Here is a 23,605-nt window from a genome sequence, read left to right on the forward strand (position 1 = left end):
GCAAGGTGATCACTCTTGCGCTTCAGGAACAGTCCAGGGTAATATTAAATAAATATTACAGTGTAAAATCACCAATATTTATTTTCACCCTCCCCTGGGAATCAAACCCGGGACCTCCAACACGGAAGCTAAACACGCTGACCGTTACACCACGGAGGCGGACAAAAAAAACAAAGATTTGAAAATAAGACCTAAAAATACAAAGATTTGAAAATAATACAATGATAATGATAAGATATTTTATGGTTTTTATAACTGAGTCTAAGATACAAGTATTTCATATTACATGCTGCTAAAAATACAAAGAATTTTGGCAAGCTTTGTTGTTTTTTAGTACTCCCGCTTTGCATGGCAGCTAATTACTTTTGTTTTGTCTTATTTGTTTAATGTTGTGTTTTGTTGTTGTTTTATTTTAGTTGTAACCTTTAGACGCCCCCCTAAAACCGTTGACACTCAGAATAACACCATTAATGATAATAATAACCACGAGTCAAACAACTCCCACTCAAACTCTGGAAATCTAGATAATTCTAACCAATCACGGAGTAGCTCCAACTCGAGAAAACGAAAAAAACCCGGAGATGGTAAGAATTCTGTTTTGAAGCTAAATTTTAGTATTTAAAATTTAAGTTTTGTACTGATATTTAAAGGTGGAACTGCATTTTATATAATAAAACACCCATATAGTTTTATATAACTACGTGTATTCACGAAGCGCCCTTGAGGTAGTATTTTACGAAAATGGCGCTATATAAATTGTGGTTTCTAGTTGAATACCACTTTAATTTATCAGAAGGGAAGCAAGATGAAAGCGGATTACTTTTAACACAAATTTATTCAGTTCTATAAAATTACAATCAAGAAAATACTTAAGAATAATCGCGTGATTCTAATATGAGAACAGTTGAAATACGTGTCGATCTGAGGACGGGCGGCGGCGAAGTGTAACGGGCTCGTTTCCGTTCGTTGCGGGCTTCGTGTAGGGTGTTCGTTATTTCACTCGATTTGGGTTGCCATGGTAGAGTGGGTTGCCACAAAATTATCCAAATTATTATTTACTAAAATGGTTAAAATGGATTTGTTACTCTTAGGAAGTTGAACTATCTGGGTTTGAAAATTATCACTTTTTGTACTGAATTTTTGTTTTTTCCTTTTTTTACAGCTCCGCTGAATGGTGTTGCTGATAATGAGGCAGCGGGAATAGATAATCCCGGAGTGTATGAGAATCTCCCATTTCACGGACTCCAGCAGGCGCCCAATAAGGTCTGATTCAATGTTAAATTGTTGTTTTAATTCACACAGTAGATGTATATGTCGCTCACTCCTTTCAACAAAGTCATTTATAAAAAAACTTAGCCTGTTTTGAGACGTCTATGATGTATCAAAATAATTTATCGACTAGAATTATTTATTATTAAAATGATCTAAAAATAAATTTGGCATAATTTGACTTACTTATTTATATTTTTATATAATTCTGAAGACCGGTATGAAAATATGCTTTGGTTTTTTTACTGATAAAAGTATTAAATTTAAAATCAACTTAATGAAAGGATCATATCGCTCACTCCTTTCAAAAACGTCATATAAAAAAAATCTTGATTTTTCAGTAGATCGTTTTTAAAGTTTAAAAATATAATAAAATGTATTAAATATAAATATCAAGTCACCTTTTGAACTTTTCACTGTGCAACAGATATTTTTATGTAAAACCTGAATGTTATTTCTCCATTTGAAAAATATTTAGTATATTTAAAAAAATAATTAAACAATACCTTTTATTAAAAATGCAAAAACAACACTTTCTGCCCTGTAGCGGGTAAATATTAAATTAAAAATATGCTGCTTTTGCTGGGATATAGTACGTTTTCTGGGCATTCCGAAAACATGCACAACTGAAAATTGATGATTTTTGAGATATGACGTTGTTGGAAGGAGTGAGCGATGTTAGCATGTAATGGAAGTAATTAAAAAAGTATATTACAGTCCACTGAGCCATTCCAATGACAAAACCCATATCAAGATCTCACAAGTAGCATAGACAGTAGACAGTTCAATTGACAAATACCATTCCACAAGGCCAATTGAGATACCAGTCCACTAAGCCGTTCCATTGAGACATTCCAATGATAAAACCCATTCCAAGGTCTCACATTACAAGTCTGTAGAAAAGAGAGAAAAGAGTTTAACTTACAGGGACCAAATATACCGTAAGAATTTTACCGTATGGCAGTCCGTTCCTGTAAAATAAAAGCGACTATAACAGTTTAGCATGATCGAATTTTCGCCCACCGTGATCACACACTAATCGAGCACACCGATCCCAAGAAACAAAGACAAAAGCACAAGCAAATCCAAGCCAATCATCCGTTTTATATGCTAATTGAAGTGCCGGACGGTAAAAGTCCGTGTAGTGCACAAACGCCGTATGGGCGTTTGTCCACTACACAGAATTATGCGGAATTTTACCGTCCGGCACGTCAGTTAGCGTTTTAAAACGATGATTGAGTTGGATCGGCTTGGGCTTTTGTCCATCTTTCTTCGGATTGGAGCTCTTGATCGGTGCGTGAACACGTTGCGCGTAAATTCCATCACGCTAAACTGTCGTAGTCGCTTTCATTTCACAAAACCGGACTGCCGGACGGTCGAATTCCGGGTAGTGGACAATCGCCCTATGTGTTCATTTTTATATGAAGTTTTCATTATAAGGTTAAATATTTACGAGATATATGAATACGTACATTTGAGAGCTGTATTAAATGCCATTTGGAGCAATTCTAAAATATATTTTCATACTTACAAATTTCATGACATTTTGAGTGATTTTTTTCACATATATTTCTGAGTAAGGAATATGAATTTCGAGGTTCTAACTGTCTTTAGATGTATGCGTATTTTTGCCTTCATAAAATCACAATTGATATAACACCCCATCAATTCAATACAGTGCCCTATGCACCACTTGGCTATGTATAGGGCCTGTATTAGGATATTTAATTTTAGTAATTTTTTCATTCAAACCCTTATCCGCACCCCAATGGCGCATAGAGCACTGCATTATATAATAGTAGTAAAAATAGTAACCCTTATCCGCACCCCAATGGCGCATAGGGCAATGCATTATATAAACGCAGTGTTTTCTTGATCGTTAACACAAGAAGGAAAGGTGATCAGCCCTCCGCTTCAGGTACCAGTCCAGGGTGATATTATATAAATATTATAGTGCAAAAATCATTTATTTTTATTTGACCCCCCCTGGGAATCGAACCCGGGACCTCCAGAACGGTAGCCGAGCATGCTGACCATTACACTACGGAGGCGGGAATATAAAAATGATTAATGCAATATAACGATTTTAAATCTCGAAACTCAATATGTATCAAGTAATTAGTTTCAGCACATTTAAAACATTGAAGTAAGACTGAATATAGTTGAACCTAGTTATAACAATTTTCTTAAAAAGAAGTTTCTCTTATATTCCTTCAGAGGTATAATATCACAGGACCTTAATCCAACTCTCTTTTAAAGATTTTTGATCTTATGCCTAGGTCTCTTAAATCGGTAATGTAATGGCAAAGGGGTATATCTGTCAAATTTTTCATTTTCAAAGTTTGTTCCACAAAATGTCTAAAATAGTGTATTCCATAATCTGGCAAAAGGATATAGCTGTACTAGCAATACTTATTTAGTTTACTGAGATATCGCTCACTCCTTTCAAGAACGTCATAAATAAAAAATCGTCAATTTTCAGCTGTGCATGTTTTCGGAATGCCCAGAAAACGTACTATATCCCAGCAAAAGCGGCATATTTTTAACTTAATATTTACCCGCTACAGGGCAGAATGTGTTGTTTTTGCATTTTGAAGAAAAGGTATGGCTTAATTATTTTTTTTAAATATACTTAATATTTTTCAAATGGAGAAAAACGCTTCAAGTTTTACCTAAAAAGATCTGTTTCACAGAAAAAAGTTCAATAAGTGGCTTGATATTAATTTTTAATACATTGTATTATATTTTTAAACTTTAAAAACGTTCTCCTGAAAAATCAAGTTTTTTGATTTATGACGTTCCTGAAAGGAGTGAGCGATATATATGTATTTTTTTGTATAAATATTAGACCGTAGTTATTTTATTTTAATGACCTGATGATGGAATGATTATTCCGACACCGGTAGTCACACATTAGTGTTTATCAAAGTGGTATTACAATAAGTAAACTTTGAATGATAAGGAGAGTGTTATATTATCAAGTTTTTTGATTTATGACGTTCTTGAAAGGAGTGAGCGATATGTTCATATAAAAATACATAAAACAAATGAGTTATTTAATTTCACAAGTTTGTTTATGCTCTCCTGTAAAATTTGGTCTGAGACAGATATACCCCTTTGCCTTTACACTACCGATATTCTGGTTCGACTGTATGTTGTAGAATTTGGCAATTGGTTAGTTGTTTTAGCTGCCCTTGTAACACATCTGGTCACAGTGACAACAAATTTGGTTAGATTAATTGATTCGGCAGTCACTTTGTGGTAAAATCTATCTATTTTTAATTTAGGTTATACTTAATAAATACCACTATCTCTTACAATCTATTGTGACACGTGTTTCGATGCATTCCGCACCATTTTCAAACACCATATTACAAACACCATTTACAAAGATACGGTATTTGAAAATTATGCGGAATGCATCGAAACATCATATTACAAACATATGGTGTTTGAAAATTATTTTTAAAATTAAACACATGTATATTACACTACATGAGTTTTATTTCATTACACACGACTAGTTTCGAAAACTACAGATGTTTTCGTCTACAGGTGAAAAGTAAAACAAAAACCAAAAATTAAAAGTGTGTTTGAAAATGATGCGGAATGCATCGAAACACGTGTCAAATAGATTTAAAAAAATGGTGGTATATTAAATAAAACTTAAATAAATAAATAAACTGATTTGGTCAGATTTTCGGTGCTTTGTGACCATACCAGCCAATATTGTGACCAGATATGTTACTTGGCCGTTTTTTGTGTTTAATTTCTAATTTGTTGTTGTTTTTTTTTCACGCTCTGCATGTCTTTGACGCTGTTTTTGTGTTGCACTAATATTACAATCGGATTCCATAAAATGCCGGCGTATAGCCTGTTCAAGTGATACAGCCGCGAGTCGTGCGGGCAATAGCGCTACAAAGCGCTGCTAGGACTCCGGAAGCAAGATTGGAAAAGCAGTTGGAATGCAATCCTTCTTTTACCCCGAGGATTATATCTTGCCCTCCTTATTCTCATAACCCTGCCCTTCTAAGCTTCTCCACCTTTTCGAAGTCAAACACCTCTGTTAACACACTGGTCCCTTCCGTGTCCACTCAAACTCTCACCCAGGCCAGCGTAAACGAGTCGCAATACTTCCCGGGTCTAGACGTCAAGTCTTCCCTCCAATTCATACCGCAGTGCGCCAATTCCACGATGTACAACAGCCAGCTGAATAAAATCGGAGAATCGAACGGAGACACATCCGAAGAAGACTCGGATCAAAAATTCAACTCTCTCAACGTCAAAAAAGACGCGAGAAATGAGCCGCAGTTCAGTTCAATGAAGGCAGCAAGGAAGAGGAAATTAGATCGATTCTACCCGGATTCAAATACCAAAACGATAGACTATGTTCTTGTCAGTAAAAACGACAAACTTTACAAAGATCTGGTGCGTAAGGAAAGCGTCATCTACGCGAATTATCCCAATCTTTTTTATACTTCCGTTTCGTCGCCCGAAATGGCTTTGCCAAGCACAAGTCTGATCATGGACAGCATGAACGCCTCCTTCCAAAATCTGACGGATTCGATACAGATCTATGAAAACAGTCCGCTAGACACTTCGAAAAGGAATCATTCCGGAAGAAGTGATAGCAAAACTCCAACGCCGGCACCTAGAACTCTAAAATCTCCAGATGTATTAGAAAAAAATACTAAAAAATCACCCAGAGAACACGTTTACGCCAATCTTTCCTCACAAATTGGTCTCCTGCACGCGCAAACGCTAGGAATACCAGTTAAAAGATCAAACAGCAAATTAAAGTCATCTCACAGCTTTAAAAGCTCTTCCGATGTAACCGATGGCCGATTTCACAGCACTTTTTTACCCATTGGAGAGACGCCAAAGACCATGCCGAGAAAAACAAAGACTGACAAAGACAGCAAACAAGGAAAAAGTGGCGTTGAAAAACCTACCCGACCCCAATTTCAATCTTTGACGTTCCCTAAGAGGACCACTAAAAGTGGTATTTTACTAGACGCAGCGGATGAAAAAGCTTCTGAAGTCAAAAAGACCGAGTCGTTCAAAGAAGGGAAGCTAAAAAGCAGCAAAATGTCTCGACACCATTCTTTCAATGTCACAAATCATATCAAAGAGGAAAATAAAGAGATTAGAAAAGTTTTTCAGTATGAATTGCAAAAGATACACAAAGCGGACAAAAAAATTGGCACAAAAGTCTCTCCTAGCATTGTAGACGCTACGCCGAAAGTTAAACCGCTTACAGATCCTAAAAAAGATGACTTCAAACCTTTCAAGTTTGGGCCAACAGTGAGCAGCAAGACTCCAAAACCCCTAGAAAACACGCCTGTCAGAAAAATGGACCTGAAATTCGGTTCCAACACTCAAAAACTGTTCGAGACCATGGATGACCCTAAATTCGGTTCCAACGCTCAAAAACTGTTTGAAACCTTGGACAAAAAGACCGAAGCCAAGATGAAAACCAATTCCCACACCAAAAGATTCTTGGAACGTCTAGACGCCAGCCAGGAGGATTCAAAGACTGTCGCCAGAGTGTTGCCCAAGCAACAACAGATGCCAATCAAACCGGATAAAGCTCCGCTGCAAATACCCCATCTCTTGCCCAAACCCATCCCTAAAAACCCGGCAAATGTCTCGATAAGGAGAAGTCAGAGCAGCTTGAGTTCCAAAGGAGTCTCTCAATACAGAGAACAATTTAGCCAAAGTACTCGCGAGAAAAGCGACTCCTTAATCAAGGCTAAAATTAGAGAACTAAATTTACGACAGGTATTTGTTTAATTAACTAAATTATTAGGTAATATTGACGTCTCGACAAAGATGAAGGAAAATATGGAAGTCTGGGTATTTACAGAGCTTACGACCGTCATTATTTTCATGTTTTCAGGCGTCTTTTACTATGTAAAATAATTTGGGAAGAATTCAATCAAATTATCAAATACATTAAGAACTTCTTCTCCGTTTTGTTCCTCATTACTGAGGGTTGTGGAAGCAATGACTTCTCCAGTTATCCCTTGACTGCGCTGCACGTAGCGCTCCAACCACCGAGGTATAGGGACTAGTAATATGCAATACGCAACCAAATTTACGCACTGATTGCCATAATTGCCTTAATTATCAACACATTGTAGTCGGGCGGTTTTGTTCATCAACCCCGACCCTAATTATACTCTGGCAGTCTGCCACCCGACCCTCAGTATACTAATCACAAGTACCCGCAAACTCGATTCCCATCTGTACAATTTTTTGGCATCTCTCGCACTCTACCAAAAGTAAGCAAATAGAACGCTTATATGCGTCTCCCGCTCTCTACCTACAGTATGTAAAAGATGCTTTTAAGCGTTTCCCACAAACAGTCAAACTTAGTGACAACTTCTATTGAAGTACTGTAGAACGGGGCTACTTGAACTTTGATGTGTTACTTGAGCCCAGTAAAAAAAAAATAGATCTGTATTTGGTCTACAGTAATGAATGTATCGACATGATTTATTGTTTCCCTGACAGGTGACACTTATTGTCACAATACGTTCATTATTGTAGACCAAATACAGATTTAAATCATAGTTTTGTACTGGGCTCAAGTAACACATCAAAGTTCAAGTAGCCCCGTTCTACGGTAGTTGTTTTTTTATAATTTGATTGGTCATTTCTAAACACAGCTATTAGCTTTAAAAAATTGAATTAAAAACTAAATGAGGAAAACTTTGCCATAATCAAGTATATATTATTAGATTAAATAATAATAAAATAATAAAAACCCTTATCCGCACCAAATGGTGCATAGGGCACTGCTTCATATAAACGCAGTGTTATCTTGATCGTATACACATGAAGGAAAGATGATCAGCCCTCCGCTTCAGGTACCAGTCCAGGGTAATATTAAATAAATATTACAGTGAAAAAATCACTTATATTTATTTTACCCCCCCTGGGAATCGAACCCAGGACCTCCAGAATGGTAGCCGAGCGTGCTGACCATTACACTACGGAGGCGGACAAAGATTACATTAGATTAAAATCAATATTTTTAGCTTTTCCTCTTTATTTTAAATAAAGTGGAAAAGCTAAAAGTATTGGTTTTAATCTAATAATATATTAAAAAATGCAATTCCATCACAAAGTGTCAGTGGATAATATAAATCTAATAATCAAGTATTTCAAATACTGGAAAGTAGTCAGGTCAGGAGTCATAATCGGCGGGTATGTATGAGGAGATGTATGAATGTGGAAGAGGCGAAGATTGTTGGCAAAGACAGAGTGGTGAGGTATTCTATTTTCTCTACTTATTACCCCTGCGGAAATCATTGTGGTTAGTTAGTTAGTTAGTTGAAAAACGAAATAATAAAAAGCGCTGTAAAAATACTTAGATTTCCGTGTTGCCACTATAAAAACTTCTACATCTGTATTGTATTTTAATTAAAATTAATATTGAGCAACCAGATTTTTTTCTCTGCCTGTCCCTGCGGGGAAGCGGCGTGATCGGTTAGTTAGTTGAAAAATTAAATTATAAAAAAGCTCTGTAAAAATACTTAGACTTCCGTGTTGCCATTTTAATTACTTCTACATCTTTATGGTATTTTAATTCAAACTAATATCAAGAACCAAACTCTTCTCTCTGCCTATCCCTGAGGGGAAGCGACGTGATTGGTTAGTTTGTTGAAAAATTAAATTATAAAAAGCTCTGTAAAAATACTCTCATGTTGCCATTATAAAAATGTCTACTAATCTATTGTATTTTTAATTAAAATCAATATAGAGCGACCATGTTCTTTGTAAGGACAGTATAATTACTAGAACACCAATTACTTATATAAAAATTGAATGATTTTAGCTGAGATTTTGATAAAAACCGAAGTGATATTTTTCCCTATTGCACAGTTCAATACTCTCCATTGTACATAAGTTCCCTGGGCTCATTTTGTAAATATTTTCAGAACACTAACACGCTAGGATACAGGCACGACTCAAATCACAATCTTAACCAAACCCATCCTAGCACGGTCAGACCGACATTTCAACCGCTGCAAAAACATCACAGCTTCTGCTATTTCCAACCCATACATTCCGCCCAAGAGATAGAACGAAAAGCGCTGAAAAACGATGCAACAGCCAACATTGACGAACCAGAAGGTCCTTTGATATATAAACCACGTAAAAACTCATCTGAAAATCGTCTGAATCGTAAAGTCGAAGACGAAATTAATCAAAACATACAAAATGACACATGCCAAATAGACCCCGCCCATAGAGAAAACATGAACCGTCTGCACGACCTGTTGACGCGCGACTCGCAAACTAACAAAACGGCTCATAACCTCAAAAAGCAGACCTATACTATCGCGTCTCTGAGCAAGCACAAATACATTCCAAAAACAGAGGAATCGGAAACTATCCCTCAAAAACGTTTGGTTTATGCTGAATTGGACCTAGATGATCATAATAAAAAATATAACGAGAAAGTCAGGACTAACAGGCACCTTTTCTCGAAGGATTCTGCGACTAACAAACTAACAAGTGCGGAGAAAGCGACGGATGACGCCCTCAAAAATAGGCAAAGAACTCCGTACGCCACTTTAAAATTTGAGGATGTCGATATTTGAAGGTAGGTGACATGCTTTTGTTTTATTTACAAATTAGAATGTTAAAAGTGATATAATGGTTTAATAAAAACTTGAATAATTCATTGTTTTTATTGATAAAGCATCCATTTTAAATGATTTCTTGATGTTGATATACCAATAACTACTCCTTACATATTAGACATAGATGAAGAAATCATTTTAAATGGAGAATATTAAAGTCTCGGTATTCACAGGGCTTATGACCTGTAATTGACTTGTTTAAGTGGTCACTTTGTACAATATTAAATAATATTTACATTCACCATTCTGCCCATGGCTGATAACCACAACGAAAGAACCTTGCATTTGCTTTTAAAGGTGTCTACTAACTTTAAAAAACTACAAGATTTAACTATGAGATGTGTAAGCGACATACATATTGTTAGTTGGTCACTTTCTCCTGTACGGCTACAGTATAATTGTCTATTAAACTTTTTGCCTGAATCTCCCGAATGCCAAATATATGTAACTAGTAAATAATATTTTTTCATCCTTTCCTTTGTGGATGTAGCTGCTTTTGATGTGTATACAAAAATAATACGCTTTTTTAATATTATTTATTTTTTTAAACGATAAATATTTGTGTATTTATTATTTACACAAATATTTCAATATCATGCTATTTCTGTGAGCCTAAGCGGCTCATTATTAGAAATAGGTATCAAATTGTGGTAGGGTGGGTTCATGTCCACCTCCGTGGTGTAATGGTCAGTGTGTTTAGCTACCGTGCTGGAGGTCCCGGGTTCGATTCCCAGGGGGGGTGAAAATAAATATTAGGGATTTTACATTGTAATATTTATTTAATATTACCCTGGACTGGTTCCTGATGCGCAAGAGTGATCACCTTGCCTTCATGTAAGTAATGATCAAGATAACACTGCGTCAATTCGATGCAGTGCCCTATGCACCATTTGGTGTGGATAAGGGTTATAAGTAAGTAAGTAAGGGTTCGAACCGAGAAACTGTGACTTAAGAGTCCGCGACACTAACCACGGGACCACAACCCGACTGTTGTACATTCAGTTTGATAAATACATTATTTTCTATAATAATTAAAATACTTCAGGCTAATGCATCATTCCTTGTTTTATGTTCATCCTTGTTTAGATAAATACTTTTCGAACCAATAATATACTTAAAAAGAGAAAATATACTATTTTATCATAAAGTATACAGCATGTTATGAAAAATTTTTGTTCACCTCCGTAGTGTAATGGTCAGCGCGCTCGGCTACCGTTCTGGAGGTCCCGGGTTCGATTCCCAGGGGGGTCAAATAAATATATGTGATTTTTTTTCACTGTAATATTTATTCAATATTACCCTGGACCGGTCCTGAAGCGGGGGGCTGATCACCTTTCCTTCATGTGTAAACGATCAAGATAACACTGCGTTTATATAAAGCAGTGCCCTATGCACCATTGAGGGTGCGGATAAGGGTTTTATCATTATTATTTTATGAAAAATTAATAAATTATAATAACCAGATGATAACATTAATCACAATAAATAATATAAAACACATTTTTAAATATTACACACATTTTTAAATATTACACACATTTTTAAATATCACACACATTTTTGACAAGTCGCTCACTCCTTTCAACAACGTCAAATATAAAAAATCGTCAATTTTTAGTTGTGCATGTTTTCGGAATGCCCTATATTCCAGCAAAAGCGGCATATTTTTAACTTAATATTTACCCGCTAAAGGGCAGAAAGTGTAGTTTTTGCATTTTGAAGAATAATAATAATAAACCCTTACCGCACCCCAATGGTGCATAGGGCACTGCTTCATATAAACGCAGTGTTATCTCGATCGTTTACACATGAAGGAAAGGTGATCAGCCCTCCACTTCAGGTACCAGTCCAGTGTAATATTGAATTAATATTAGAGTGAAAAAATCACTTATATTTATTAAACCCCCCTGGGAATCGAACCCGGGACCTCCAGAATGGTAGCCGAGCATGCTGACCATTACACTACGGAGGATTTTGAAGAAAGGGTATTATAATTTTTTTCATTGTTAATCTGTTGTTTTCATTACTTCTCATCAAATTATAATATATGTGTTTATTTTTGTTTATCGGGCAGCCTTACAAGCCGGACATCAATGACCAGCTCATATACGCGGATGCAGATCTGAAGGACTATGGACCCATCAACTACAAACAAGCGTCGATCTACGCCAAAATGAAGAAGATCAAGGAGCAACAGAAAATGGAGTTTGCGAGAAAAGATGAAGAGTGATTGCTGCAGAGTATACAATACGGAGATGTCTATGTTTGCTTTCAATGACTCTATTTGCTCCTAATATCTGAACATAGATAAAAAGAATTTGTATTTTGTATTATTTTTTGACATGTCATCAAAGATGAAGAAGAATATGGAAGTCTGGGCATTTACGGGGCTTACGACCGTCATAGGCTGGTTTAAGTGATCACTTTACACACGTATAATAATTATAAGCTTAATAATAAAAATGAAAATGGTATTTTCTGGCGTTTCTCATGTGTGTGATTATAATCCAGGATTCGGATCTCACATACTAATATAAGAGTTTCCGCTTAATAAAAAGCTTCTTTACATCTCACCAATAGATGTCTCTAGTGAAGTTCTAGTGATTCATGAACAAGGTTTCTAAATTGGTTCATATACATAGAACTTCCAAGAATTTGAGTAGTGTGGTTGTCAATAATGGGTAGAATTGGTGAATGTTACACGTGTGTAAAGTGATCACTTAAATCAGCCTATGACGGTCGTAAACCCCGTAAATGCCCAGACTTCCATATTCTTCTTCATCTTTGATGAGATGTCAAAAAATAATATGAAAATAACTCCTGTAATTGGAGATAATCCAGATTTTGTGAACAAGTATTTGGATTGACTCAAAATCTTGTATTTTGTATATTAAAAGCATTGTTAACTTTGCGGTATGGTAATATAACACTCCCCTTATCATTCATCGTTCACTATGTGTAATACCACTTTCATATTATTTTTTGACATCTCATGAAAGGCAAAAAAGGTTAACTCAAAAATCCCAGTTTGAGCGATCCCTGTTATTTTAGAGCTTTTAGCCTGAATAAAATACCCGCTATTAAACTTAAAGTTGAATTTACTTTTAAAACCTCATATATATGACATTTCAAACTACTTAGTGTATTTTACCAATCTTGAAAACGTTATAATACGCATCATTAAGTCAAAATTGCATATTTTTGAGTTGACGTTTTTTGCCAGTACACCTTACATTTTTTAAAATGAATTATACAAGAAATATATGTTCATATTTCGCTCACTCCTTTCAAGAACGTCATAAATCAAAAAACTTGATTTTTAAGGAGAACGTTTTTAATGTTTAAAAATATAATACAAGCTATTAAAAATAAATATCAAGCCACTTATTGAACTTTTTGTTGTACAACAGATCTTTTTAGGTAAAACCTAAAGGTTTTTTTTCCATTTGAAAAATATTTAGTATATTTAAAAAAAATAATTAAACAATACCTTTTCTTCAAAATGCAAAAACAACACTTTCTGCCCTGTAGCGGGTAAATATTAAGTTAACAATATGCCGCTTTTGCTGGGATATAGTACATTTTCTGGGCATTCCGAAAACACGCACAACTGGAAATTGACGATTTTTGATTTATGACGTTCTTGAAAGGAGTGAGCGATATTAGTTTCAAATGGGCTAATTACGCTTGGCAGGGATATCGGATTGAGACACTCTGTATAAAACGATATTTAAAATCCTTATCTTATTTATAAAAATCTGTAATATAAGTAATTTCTTACAGATTTTTATAATTTCGATTTGTAGAATTTGACGCTCTGTGAGTGGGTCCCTTAATGCTGGTCGTTTGCCCTTGAAGTCCTTGGCTTTAGGATCAGAATACTTACTTACCATCAAGATTACGCTGCGTTAATCCAACACAATACTATATGTTAGAAGAAGAATAGAAGTATCGGGTTGTGGTCCCGTGGATAGTGTCGCAGACTCTTAAGTCAGAGTTTCTCGGTTCTCGAACCCACTCTACCACAATTTGACACCTATTTTTAATAATGAGCCGCTTAGGCTCACAGAAATAGTATGAAATTGAAATATTTGTGTAAATAATAAAAACACAAATATTTCTCTTTTAAAAATAAAAAAATAAATCGATTTGATATCACCCTGGATTGGTAACTGAAGCGCAGAATTGATTAGCTTGCCTTTATATGATTAATGATCAAGGTAGAGCGAAATATATATGGTTTAAAAAGCAAAAATTTACCTAATATAATATTTGCACCAGTATAACATAAAGCTTTGGATATGTTACAAATTACAAGATATCGCTCACTCCTTTCAAGAACGTCATAAATCAAAAAACTGGATTTTTCAGGAGAACGTTTTTAAAGTTTCAAAATATAACACAATGGATTAAAAATAAATATTAAGCCACTTATTGAAATTTTTACTGTGAAACAGATCCTTTTAGGTAAAACCTGAAGGTTTTTTCTACATTTGAAAAATATTTATATTAAATTGTTATAATTTATTGTTTAATTATTTTTTAAATATACTTAATAATTTTCAAATGGAGAAAAAACCTTCAGGTTTTACCTAAAAAGATCTGTTGCACAGTAAAAAGCTCATAAGTGACTTGATACATATTTTTAATACATTTTACTATAGATACTCTTAAACTTTTAAAACATTCTCCTGAAAAATCAGGTTTTTCATATATGACGTTGTTGAAAGGAGTGAGCGATATGATCCTTTCATTAAGTTAATTTTAATACTTTTATCAGTAAAAAAACCAAAGCATATTCTTTTACCAGTCTACAGAATTAAATAAAAATATAAATAAGTAAGTCAAATTATGCCAAATTTATTTTTAGATCATTTTAATAATAAATAATTCTAGTTGATAAATTATTTAGATGTATTATAGATGTCTTGAAAGAGGCTAATAAGTTTTAGTAAAATAAAAGGAATATGGATGTCGTTGGCCGGTTTTAATGATCATTGTACATTGTTGATAGAGTGATGAATGTTCATTGTGTATCATTCATCACTCTATCAACCATACATCTGTTCATGATTGAACATATTTTCTATAATTTCTTTGAATTTTAACAAAAAAATAGAAACTAATTTAGAAAATTCACTTGGGAGTTCGAGGCGCCATCTGTTTAAATTCTTATGAAGTAGATCGAGCTAAAATGTTTGTTAATATGTGTAAGAAGGATAGCGTGAGGAAAGAAAAATTGATATGATACATATTTATATATTTATATTATATATATATATATATATATATATATATATATATATATATATATATATATATATATATATATATATATGTATATATATATATGTATATATATATAAATGTATTATATATATATATATATATATATATATATATATATAATATATATATATATATATATATATATATATATATATATATATATATATATATATATATTCATATATATATATATATATATATATATACTATTCTGTGTTGCTATTAAATTTAACAGACGGCTCTGTCATTGAGGTAAAAAACTGTTTAAACAAAGCGTGTTTATGTCAACAACGACATTCGAATGCAATATTGTGTAAAAAATTCAATGCATTACGTGAATTATTTTAGCGGATTTAATATTTTGAGCAAACCAACGTATATATTTTTATTTTTGTAGATTATCTCAGATGCTTAAAGGATTATTTAAATAATTAACTCTAAAAAATACTCAAATTATTTTTTAAGTATTTAATTTACTTAATATGTAATGATAGTAATATATGTGAAAATGTAAAAATGTGTACTTAAATTATTTCATGTGATTTATTTAAATTTAACTGTTTTTATTTATATTTTATAAATTATTTTTGTCTGTGACAAAGAACGTATACTTGAATTTATATATATATATATATATATATGTATATATATATATATATATATATATATATATATATATATATATATATATATATATATATATATATATATATATATATATATATATATATATATATATATATATATATATATATATATATATATATATATATATATATATATATATATATATATATATATATATATATATATATATATATATATATATATATATATATATATATATATAATGAAATTTTATTTTTGTACATATGTATTATCAACAGAATTTACAATGAATTTATTATTTTTTATATTAACACTGTAATAAAGATATTTAAAACAAATCTACACAGTATTTTCAATTTGTATGGTGCAAAGGGCACTAATATTAGGGCAGTGTCCTGGTATGTGATGTATACTGTCCTAATATGTACAAGAACTGTCCCTGTATGTACCAAACACTGTCACTGTTCCTTAGTATTCTTCAAACCTTTATCCACACCCCAATGGTGCATAGGGCACTGCATCATGTCTACATGCTTGCAGTGTTATCTTGATCGTTAGATAACACATAAAGGAAAGGTGATCAGCCCCCTGCATCAGGATAATATTGAATAATTTATCTTACATTTATTGACCCTCCCTTGGGAATCGAACCCGGGACCTCCAGAACGGTAGCCAAGCGTGCTGAGTATTACACTACGGAGGCAAAGTATATATCACACAGTTCCAGTATGTACTAAAAGCTGTCATGGTATGTAGTACCGGACACTGCCCCAATATGTACCTGAAGCTGTCATGGTGTGTGTACCGGACACTGCCCCAATAATACCTGAAGCTGTCATGGTATGTAGTATACCGGACACTGTCCCAATATGTACATGAAACTACCATGGTATGTAGTACCGGACACTGTCCCAATATGTGCTGGAAGCTGTCATGGTATGTGGTACCGGACACTGTCCAAATATGTGTTCTTGAAGATGTCATGGTATGTAGTACCGGACACTGTACAAATATGTATGTAAAGCTGTTATGGTATGTAGTACCGGACACTGTCCCAATATGTGCTGGAAGCTGCCATGGTATGTAGTACCGGACGCTGTTCAAATATGTGCTGGAAGATGTCATGGTATGTAGTACCGGACACTGTCCCAATATGTGCTGGAAGCTGTCATGGTATGCAGCACCGGACACTGTCCAAATATGTGTACTTGAAGATGTCATGGTATGTAGTACCGGACACTGCCCAAATATCTACCTGAAGCTGCCTTGGTATGTAGCACCGGACACTGTCCCAATATGTACCTGAAGCTGCCATGGTATGTAGTACCGGACACTGCCCCAATATGTATCTGAAGCTGTCATGGTATGTAGTACCGGACACTGTCCAAATATGTGTACTTGAAGATGTCATGGTATGCAGTACCGGACACTGTCCCAATATGTACCTGAAGTTCTCATGGTATGTAGCACCGGACACTGTTCCAATATGTACCTGAAGCTGCCATGGTATGTAGTACCGGACACTGCCCCATTATGTATCTGAGGCTGTCATGGTATGTAGTACCGGACACTGTCCCAATATGTACCTGAAGCTGTCATGGTATGTAGTACCGGACACTGTCCAAATATGTGTACTTGAAGATGTCATGGTATATAGTACAGGACACTGTCTTAGTATATATCAGACACTGTTCCTGTGTATAGTGGATACTATGTAAGAAAAAATATCACAGTCTGTTCAGAAAGCTGTCCGAGTATGTATAAAATTAAATAAAATAAATAAATAACTTGTGTTAATTAATACCACTTTTTTTGTATTTTTTCCTTTATTAGATTCAAAACAGTATCCTTAAACAGCCTAGAATGAGGACAATATAATTTTGATTAAATACAACATTTTTAGCAGAGTTCGGAAGGTCGGGAGAAGAAGAAGACGGGACTCTATCGGCTTCCATGGATCCCGCCGTGGCGTAGAAGTCAGATGCGTTGGTCTTCAAAAGCACGCTTTCGAAGAAGCCGTCTTCCATCGAAGGTGAAAACATAGTCTGTTCCGAAGATCTGTTGTCTGGAAGAGAAATTTATAGGTATTTGAAGAGAAACTTTTTTAGTTGCGATTAAAATGATTGGAATTTTGACAACTCAACATAGACGAAGAAGAATATGGGAGTCTGGGTATTTATGGAGCTATTTTGGTGCGTCCGATTAGACACACTCAAAAATTAGTGAATAAAATGAAAATAAGAGAACAAGCAAACAAGGCCTCTGCTGTAGCTGGATGCTTATAAAATTTTGTATGGAGAAATAAATACATACTGAAAGAGAGTAAGGTGAGAATCTATAAGACCTGCGTAAGACCGATTTTGACATACGGCACGGAAACAAGAGCCGACACCGCGAGAACAAAAAGCCTTCTTAGGACATCCGAAATGAAGACTCTACGACCCATTGCAGGCCTAACACTTCGCGACAGAGTTAGAAACTCAGATATAAGAAAAAACTGCAATGTTGAAGATGTTGTGCGATAGGGAAGAGAAAAAAGACGTTTCTGGAGAAATCATGTGGGAAGAGCGAGTTCGGATCAAGTGGTGAGGATAGCAGCGGACAGCAGCATAAGCGGGATCAGACCCCCAGGAAGACCACCTAAACGATGGAAGGATAGCTGGTTTTCCACCTCCTAGGAGCGGACCGGAGAATGACAGGACATAGTCCTGAAAAAAGAAGAAGAAGAAGAAGATTTTAATAACTTGTGTTGTTCCATATCAAAATCGACCACATCCAATAGTATCTGTTGTTTTTATACTGTGGATGTATCTAATTTTGGTGTGAATTCATTCACTTGATCATATTTGCTCCCTATGCGGAGAATATGGAATCCACAAACTACCTCCAGGCCACCACCTCCCTTGCATCCTCTCAAATCAGTTCTGCGTCCCGAACTACTGATGGATATTTAGCAGTGAACAGAAGCCTGATGGCCGCCTGAAGTGGCAAGCTTGATGGCGGCTCTCGGGAGGTATGTATATACATAGCCTAGCCAACTGAATTACCTTTTTTAGCGACAGTTGTGACCATGGGTTTCTGCGGCCTACACCGCATTTGCTAAGTATAGTATTTCCTTCTTTTTTACAAAATCTAACCATGCTGCATAACCATACTACATAACATAATAGCATAAGAGAGAGCAGACCCCCAGGAAGAGCCTAAACGATGGAGAGACAGCTGGTCTTCCACCTCCCAGGAGCGGACCGGAAAATGACAGGACATAGTACTAAATAAAGAAGAATAACACAAACTCCCACTCTTTTTTTCATCTCTTAATGTTTAAATAGTTAAATATTACAACATAAATGTGGAATTGTTTAAATGGGCTTATTTTTATTAATGTAACTATTTTTGTTAATGTAATGTAATGTTTATTATTGTTAATATAACTATTTTTTATTGTATACTTTTTTAAATGTAAAGCTGTACAATTCCCGAACAAATAAAAAAGATAATAGAATAAAATAAAATAAGAAGACTACATAACCTTTGTAAGGTGCCATGTCTCATAGACATATAACAGAATAAAAATTGATAATACAAGTAATATGCAAGAGAACAATAAACATACCATTTTCCCGAGTGAAGAAATGAAATATCGAGGAAGGTTTACTCCATCCGTATCTAAAAAAAACATACCGTACAATTACAAAAAAATATGAAAATATTATTTAAGAATATAGAATATATTCTCTGTAACCATAACCTCAATTTGTAATTTTGCCAAACAATAGTTAGGTATTATGTTTGATCAGTACTTCTATACTGAGTTTTTCTACAGTTATTTAACACGTTTACTGCCAACTACGAGATAACTCGTAGATAGCGTTCTTTACAAGGACGCCGACTAGGAGTTATCTCGTACTGTGTTTACTTGCCATATACCTGCAGCTACCATCTAATTCCTAGTATATCAGTGCTAATATGGATAGATGGAGCATGGGAAGAGAACAAAAATCAATACTGGCTTACATGAACAGAAAATTTATTAATAAATTAACAGAAAATATAATTATGTACTATGATTAGAGTTTTTAGTAATGTAATCTGATTTATACTTGGTGGAGACCAAATGCCGCCTATGCAATGCCCGCATTGCTCCTGTTCTCTTATACGGCTGTGAAACATGGCACCTTACAAGGGCCCAGAACAGCCGTGTACTGAGCTTCGAGAATAAGTGTCTGAGGAGAATTTTAGGCGTGCGGTGGTTTGACTTTGTGATGAATGAAGAGATAAGGCATAGGAACAAGCAAATCTTGGTCACAACTGTCGCCAAGAAAAGGCGATTCAGTTGGCTTGGCCATGTACTCCGCATGCCTCCCGAGAGCCGCCATCAAGCTTGCCTCTTATACAAGGCATCAGGTTCGCGCCGCCCAGGATGACTACTGCTGACAATTCGTCGGCAGTTCTCGTCAGAACTTCGGGACGCGGATCTGACTTGGGAGGATGCAAGGGAGCTGGCAGCCAACAGAAAAGCCTGGAGACAGTTTGTCGACTCCATATACTCCACCTAGGGAGCGGATATGGTTTGATAATATACAATAATAATCTGATTAAATGAAATTGGCTTTTTAGACGGGAATTCTGAACATTGCCGTGGCAGTCAATGTGTAAAAAAATCATTTAATGTTTTCAAATTAAAAAAATCTAGTGAAAAATAAGTAAAATGTACCAAATTTTATGTTGGATTTACCTATTTCTTGAAATAACTTGTGCTTCATAAGCCGTAGCAGGGGTAAGGCCTTTCAGGATGTAGAACGCGGTATGAACTGGACCTAAAAAGATGTAATATTCAATTCAATTCAATTAATTCGATAATAATTAACATATACATTACAAACTAAAATTTAAAATGTTTACATCATAACAAAAATTATAAAGCAAGCAAGAACTCTCTTGCTAAAGATGTAGAAGAATCCCGAATCAGAATACCCCCTCAGACACATGGAACAGATCAGTGATATTGTTCAGCATAGCGGTAGCTTTTCCCACAGGCATAACCATCGGCAGGTTGGTCCTGTGTATAGGAATGTGAAACAATCTATGCCGACGCTGTCTTAGGTAACTATCGGGAACATACAGACCAATGCTCCAGATAATTTCAAGATTATCGATCATGGATAAAAATGCGTAATCAAATACACATTCCTTCTATATTACATATATTTGTTTAATGTAGTTGGAAATAGAAGCAGAGGAAGACTTATACAAAGAAATATATCAAGTACTTGAAAGTGGTCCCAGTATTGTGGCCATTATTATTAAAACCCTTATCCGCACCCCAATGGTGCATAGGACACTGTGTCTTATAAACGCAGTGTTATCATGATCGTTTTACACACGAAGGAAAGGTGATCAGCCCTCCGCTTCAGGTACCAGTCCATGGTAATATTGAATAAATATTACAGTGAAATAATTACTTATATTTATTTTACTTCTTCATCTTGATGAGATGTCAAAAGATAATATGAAAATGACTCCTGTAATTGGAGATTATCCAGATGTTGTGAACAAGTATTTGGACACACTCAAAATGTTATTATTATAATTATTATTATTTTATTTCTTAAGTTGGCTTATATTAAAACTAATATAAACTATTATTTACACATAGTTTATATTATCTATATATAAATTATCATCTCTTTACAGTAAACAAAGCATTTATTTTAAAATTCTTTCAGACTCATTTCATTCTTCATACATTCGGGCATCTCATCATACATTTTCAAACCGTTATATATTAAACAATTTTGTTCCTCGTTTTTTTTCAACAATGGCAGTCTTATTTTATCCTTACCTCTAGTAATATGTTCATGAAAACTTTTGTTTAACACTATTTTATCCTTAAAATATTTTGGTAATTTATCATAAAAAACTTTTTTATATGTATCAGGCATTGCCATAATATCCATTGTACTAATATATCGTAGTCATACAGGAGAAAGTGACCAACTAACAAAACGTAAAATTTTCAGGAGGGATATGTAAGTCACTTTTGCTTGGCAACAAAATAAACATCAATGCAGTTAGTCATTTTTAACAAGTCAATATATTATACTTCCATGTTTAAAATCCTTTGGGATTTTTTCAGGGCAATATTAAGCTAGTAAGATATCAAATAGTCAATGATCACGTTTTTGTAAACAAATGCACTTGGTCACTTTCTCCTATATGACTACGATATATCCGTTACAAGACACCACAAATTGGACATTTACCTTCATTATTTTCTCCTGGTATTGTCATTTTGGTCCAAGTGTCATCTTTATCTTTGATCATCACAACTCCATCCTTCTGAGGGGGTCTCGGTTTGTACGGTCTGAACCACAAATTGTATTCTGAAAGTAAGAAAGAAATTTTTGAAAACATTTGCCATATAAACATATTTTCTTACTTGTAGTACATGGAATATTGTGGAAGGATATCATAGTTGAGTAACAAATTAGTAAAAAGTATAAAAACCCTCTAATGCATGACTATGTACCCACTTCACGCACAAAAAAGGGTTGATGGTCCCAAGAATAAACAATAAATATGGAAGTAGCTTGTATTGAAGTGTTACTCTGTATTTTTCATTGTTCACTTTGTGTAATACCACTTTAAAAAAACATTTTTTTAGTGGAATTACACAAAGTGCATGATGAATGATAAGAAGAGTGTTAAAATAATCTTAACTAGTTAACTGCCAAAATTTTTACGCATAATTTGTGTGTGTGTGTGTGTGTGTGTGTATACTTTTAATACTAAACTATCATAAACAATTACTTTTAACATATAATTTAGTTTTCATATTTTACATGACAAATTTTGTGACAACCCTGCACCGTGAACAATTAATTTTATGATTATGGAGAAATGACTGCACGACTGGCGCTCTTCATTTATTTGGTAAGTTTTATAAATAAACGTTAATACACTTTCAAGAACGATATGTTTAGAAGGTTTTATTTTTGTCGTGAAATTCGCGGCGTGCTGGGTACCGCCATACATGTACCTTGCCGGCAGTTAAAAGGTTAAGTGGAATTACACAAAGTGCATGATGAGTGATAAGGAGAGTGTTAAAATGGTCTTTAATGATACTAAATAATATTACCAATAATAGGAGAGTAGCTGTCAACCTCCCAAATAAGTGTGAATGTGGTCTGCGTCGGGACATTTTTAGAGGTGTCTGTTTTAAATACGGCTACATTGGCAACACCTATAAGAAAAATCACATCTTTAGAAATATATCATGGCAAGGCTTCTTCTGCTCCTATTGCCTCATTCTATTTCCACTGCTAAATTTGCTTCATAAATGAGTTTTACCATTCTTTCCTCACTCATTTATTTCACATCTCCAAACCATATAACCACATCTTTCTTAATTTGATGGATAATGCTTATATTAGCTTTCTATTATTTCCTTATTTTACCATTCGAAAATCTATCATGTATGGTGCCACCTTTCCTGAGAGTTCCTTATCATGTATATCACAAAGCCCTCACCCAGGCTCTTGCAATGCGCCTCCAGCTGTTTAAAAGCGGAAATGGGGGCAAAGCATCAATAGGTGAGGGACATCTTGAGGTGTCTCATCATCACACGTACACCTGTTGATCTCAGAGAGCTTGAAACGATGCAGGTAGCTCATGTCAATATGTTATACATCACTCATCACTCAGAAACATCTTGGCCTCAGTCATTCAATTCAAATAAATTCAATTCAATTTATTTATTTCAATTAATATATACATTGCAAACT

General features: G+C 34.5%; 2 protein-coding genes and 1 non-coding gene across 4 annotated transcripts in view; 1 reads left to right on the forward strand and 2 right to left on the reverse strand.

Moving 5' to 3' along the window:
• Positions 1-12,101, forward strand: part of LOC148299989 (uncharacterized) — a gene marked incomplete at its 5' end in the record, with an annotated part of 48,535 nt that extends 36,434 nt beyond the window's left edge. Inside the window, 5 exons of the mRNA XM_088275419.1 lie at positions 417-584; positions 1,163-1,263; positions 5,143-7,050; positions 9,216-9,883; positions 11,998-12,101. Coding sequence (XP_088131545.1) covers positions 417-584; positions 1,163-1,263; positions 5,143-7,050; positions 9,216-9,881 — 2,843 coding nt within the window. The remainder of the gene's footprint in view (positions 1-416; positions 585-1,162; positions 1,264-5,142; positions 7,051-9,215; positions 9,884-11,997) is intronic.
• Positions 8,202-8,274, reverse strand: TRNAG-ACC (transfer RNA glycine (anticodon ACC)). Its single transcript has one exon. It is a non-coding gene; the product is annotated as a tRNA-Gly (tRNA).
• Positions 12,102-17,601: 5,500 nt separating the features above from the next.
• The window catches only part of LOC148299991 (neurotrimin-like), a 45,376-nt gene continuing 39,372 nt past the window's right edge, over positions 17,602-23,605 (reverse strand). The window contains exons 8-12 of one of the 2 annotated variants that reach the window (XM_088275412.1): positions 22,960-23,064; positions 22,085-22,204; positions 20,557-20,638; positions 19,435-19,487; positions 17,602-17,886 (exon numbers count right to left, since the gene is read on the reverse strand). In XM_088275412.1, coding sequence (XP_088131538.1) covers positions 17,657-17,886; positions 19,435-19,487; positions 20,557-20,638; positions 22,085-22,204; positions 22,960-23,064 — 590 coding nt within the window. In that variant the 3' untranslated portion in view covers positions 17,602-17,656. The remainder of the gene's footprint in view (positions 17,887-19,434; positions 19,488-20,556; positions 20,639-22,084; positions 22,205-22,959; positions 23,065-23,605) is intronic. The other variant, XM_088275411.1, reaches the window with a different exon arrangement.

Source organism: Brachycentrus maculatus, unplaced genomic scaffold (assembly GCF_059751285.1).
Source record: "Brachycentrus maculatus isolate JH-2025_06_01 unplaced genomic scaffold, ASM5975128v1 h1tg000863l, whole genome shotgun sequence".
Taxonomy (NCBI): domain Eukaryota; kingdom Metazoa; phylum Arthropoda; class Insecta; order Trichoptera; family Brachycentridae; genus Brachycentrus; species Brachycentrus maculatus.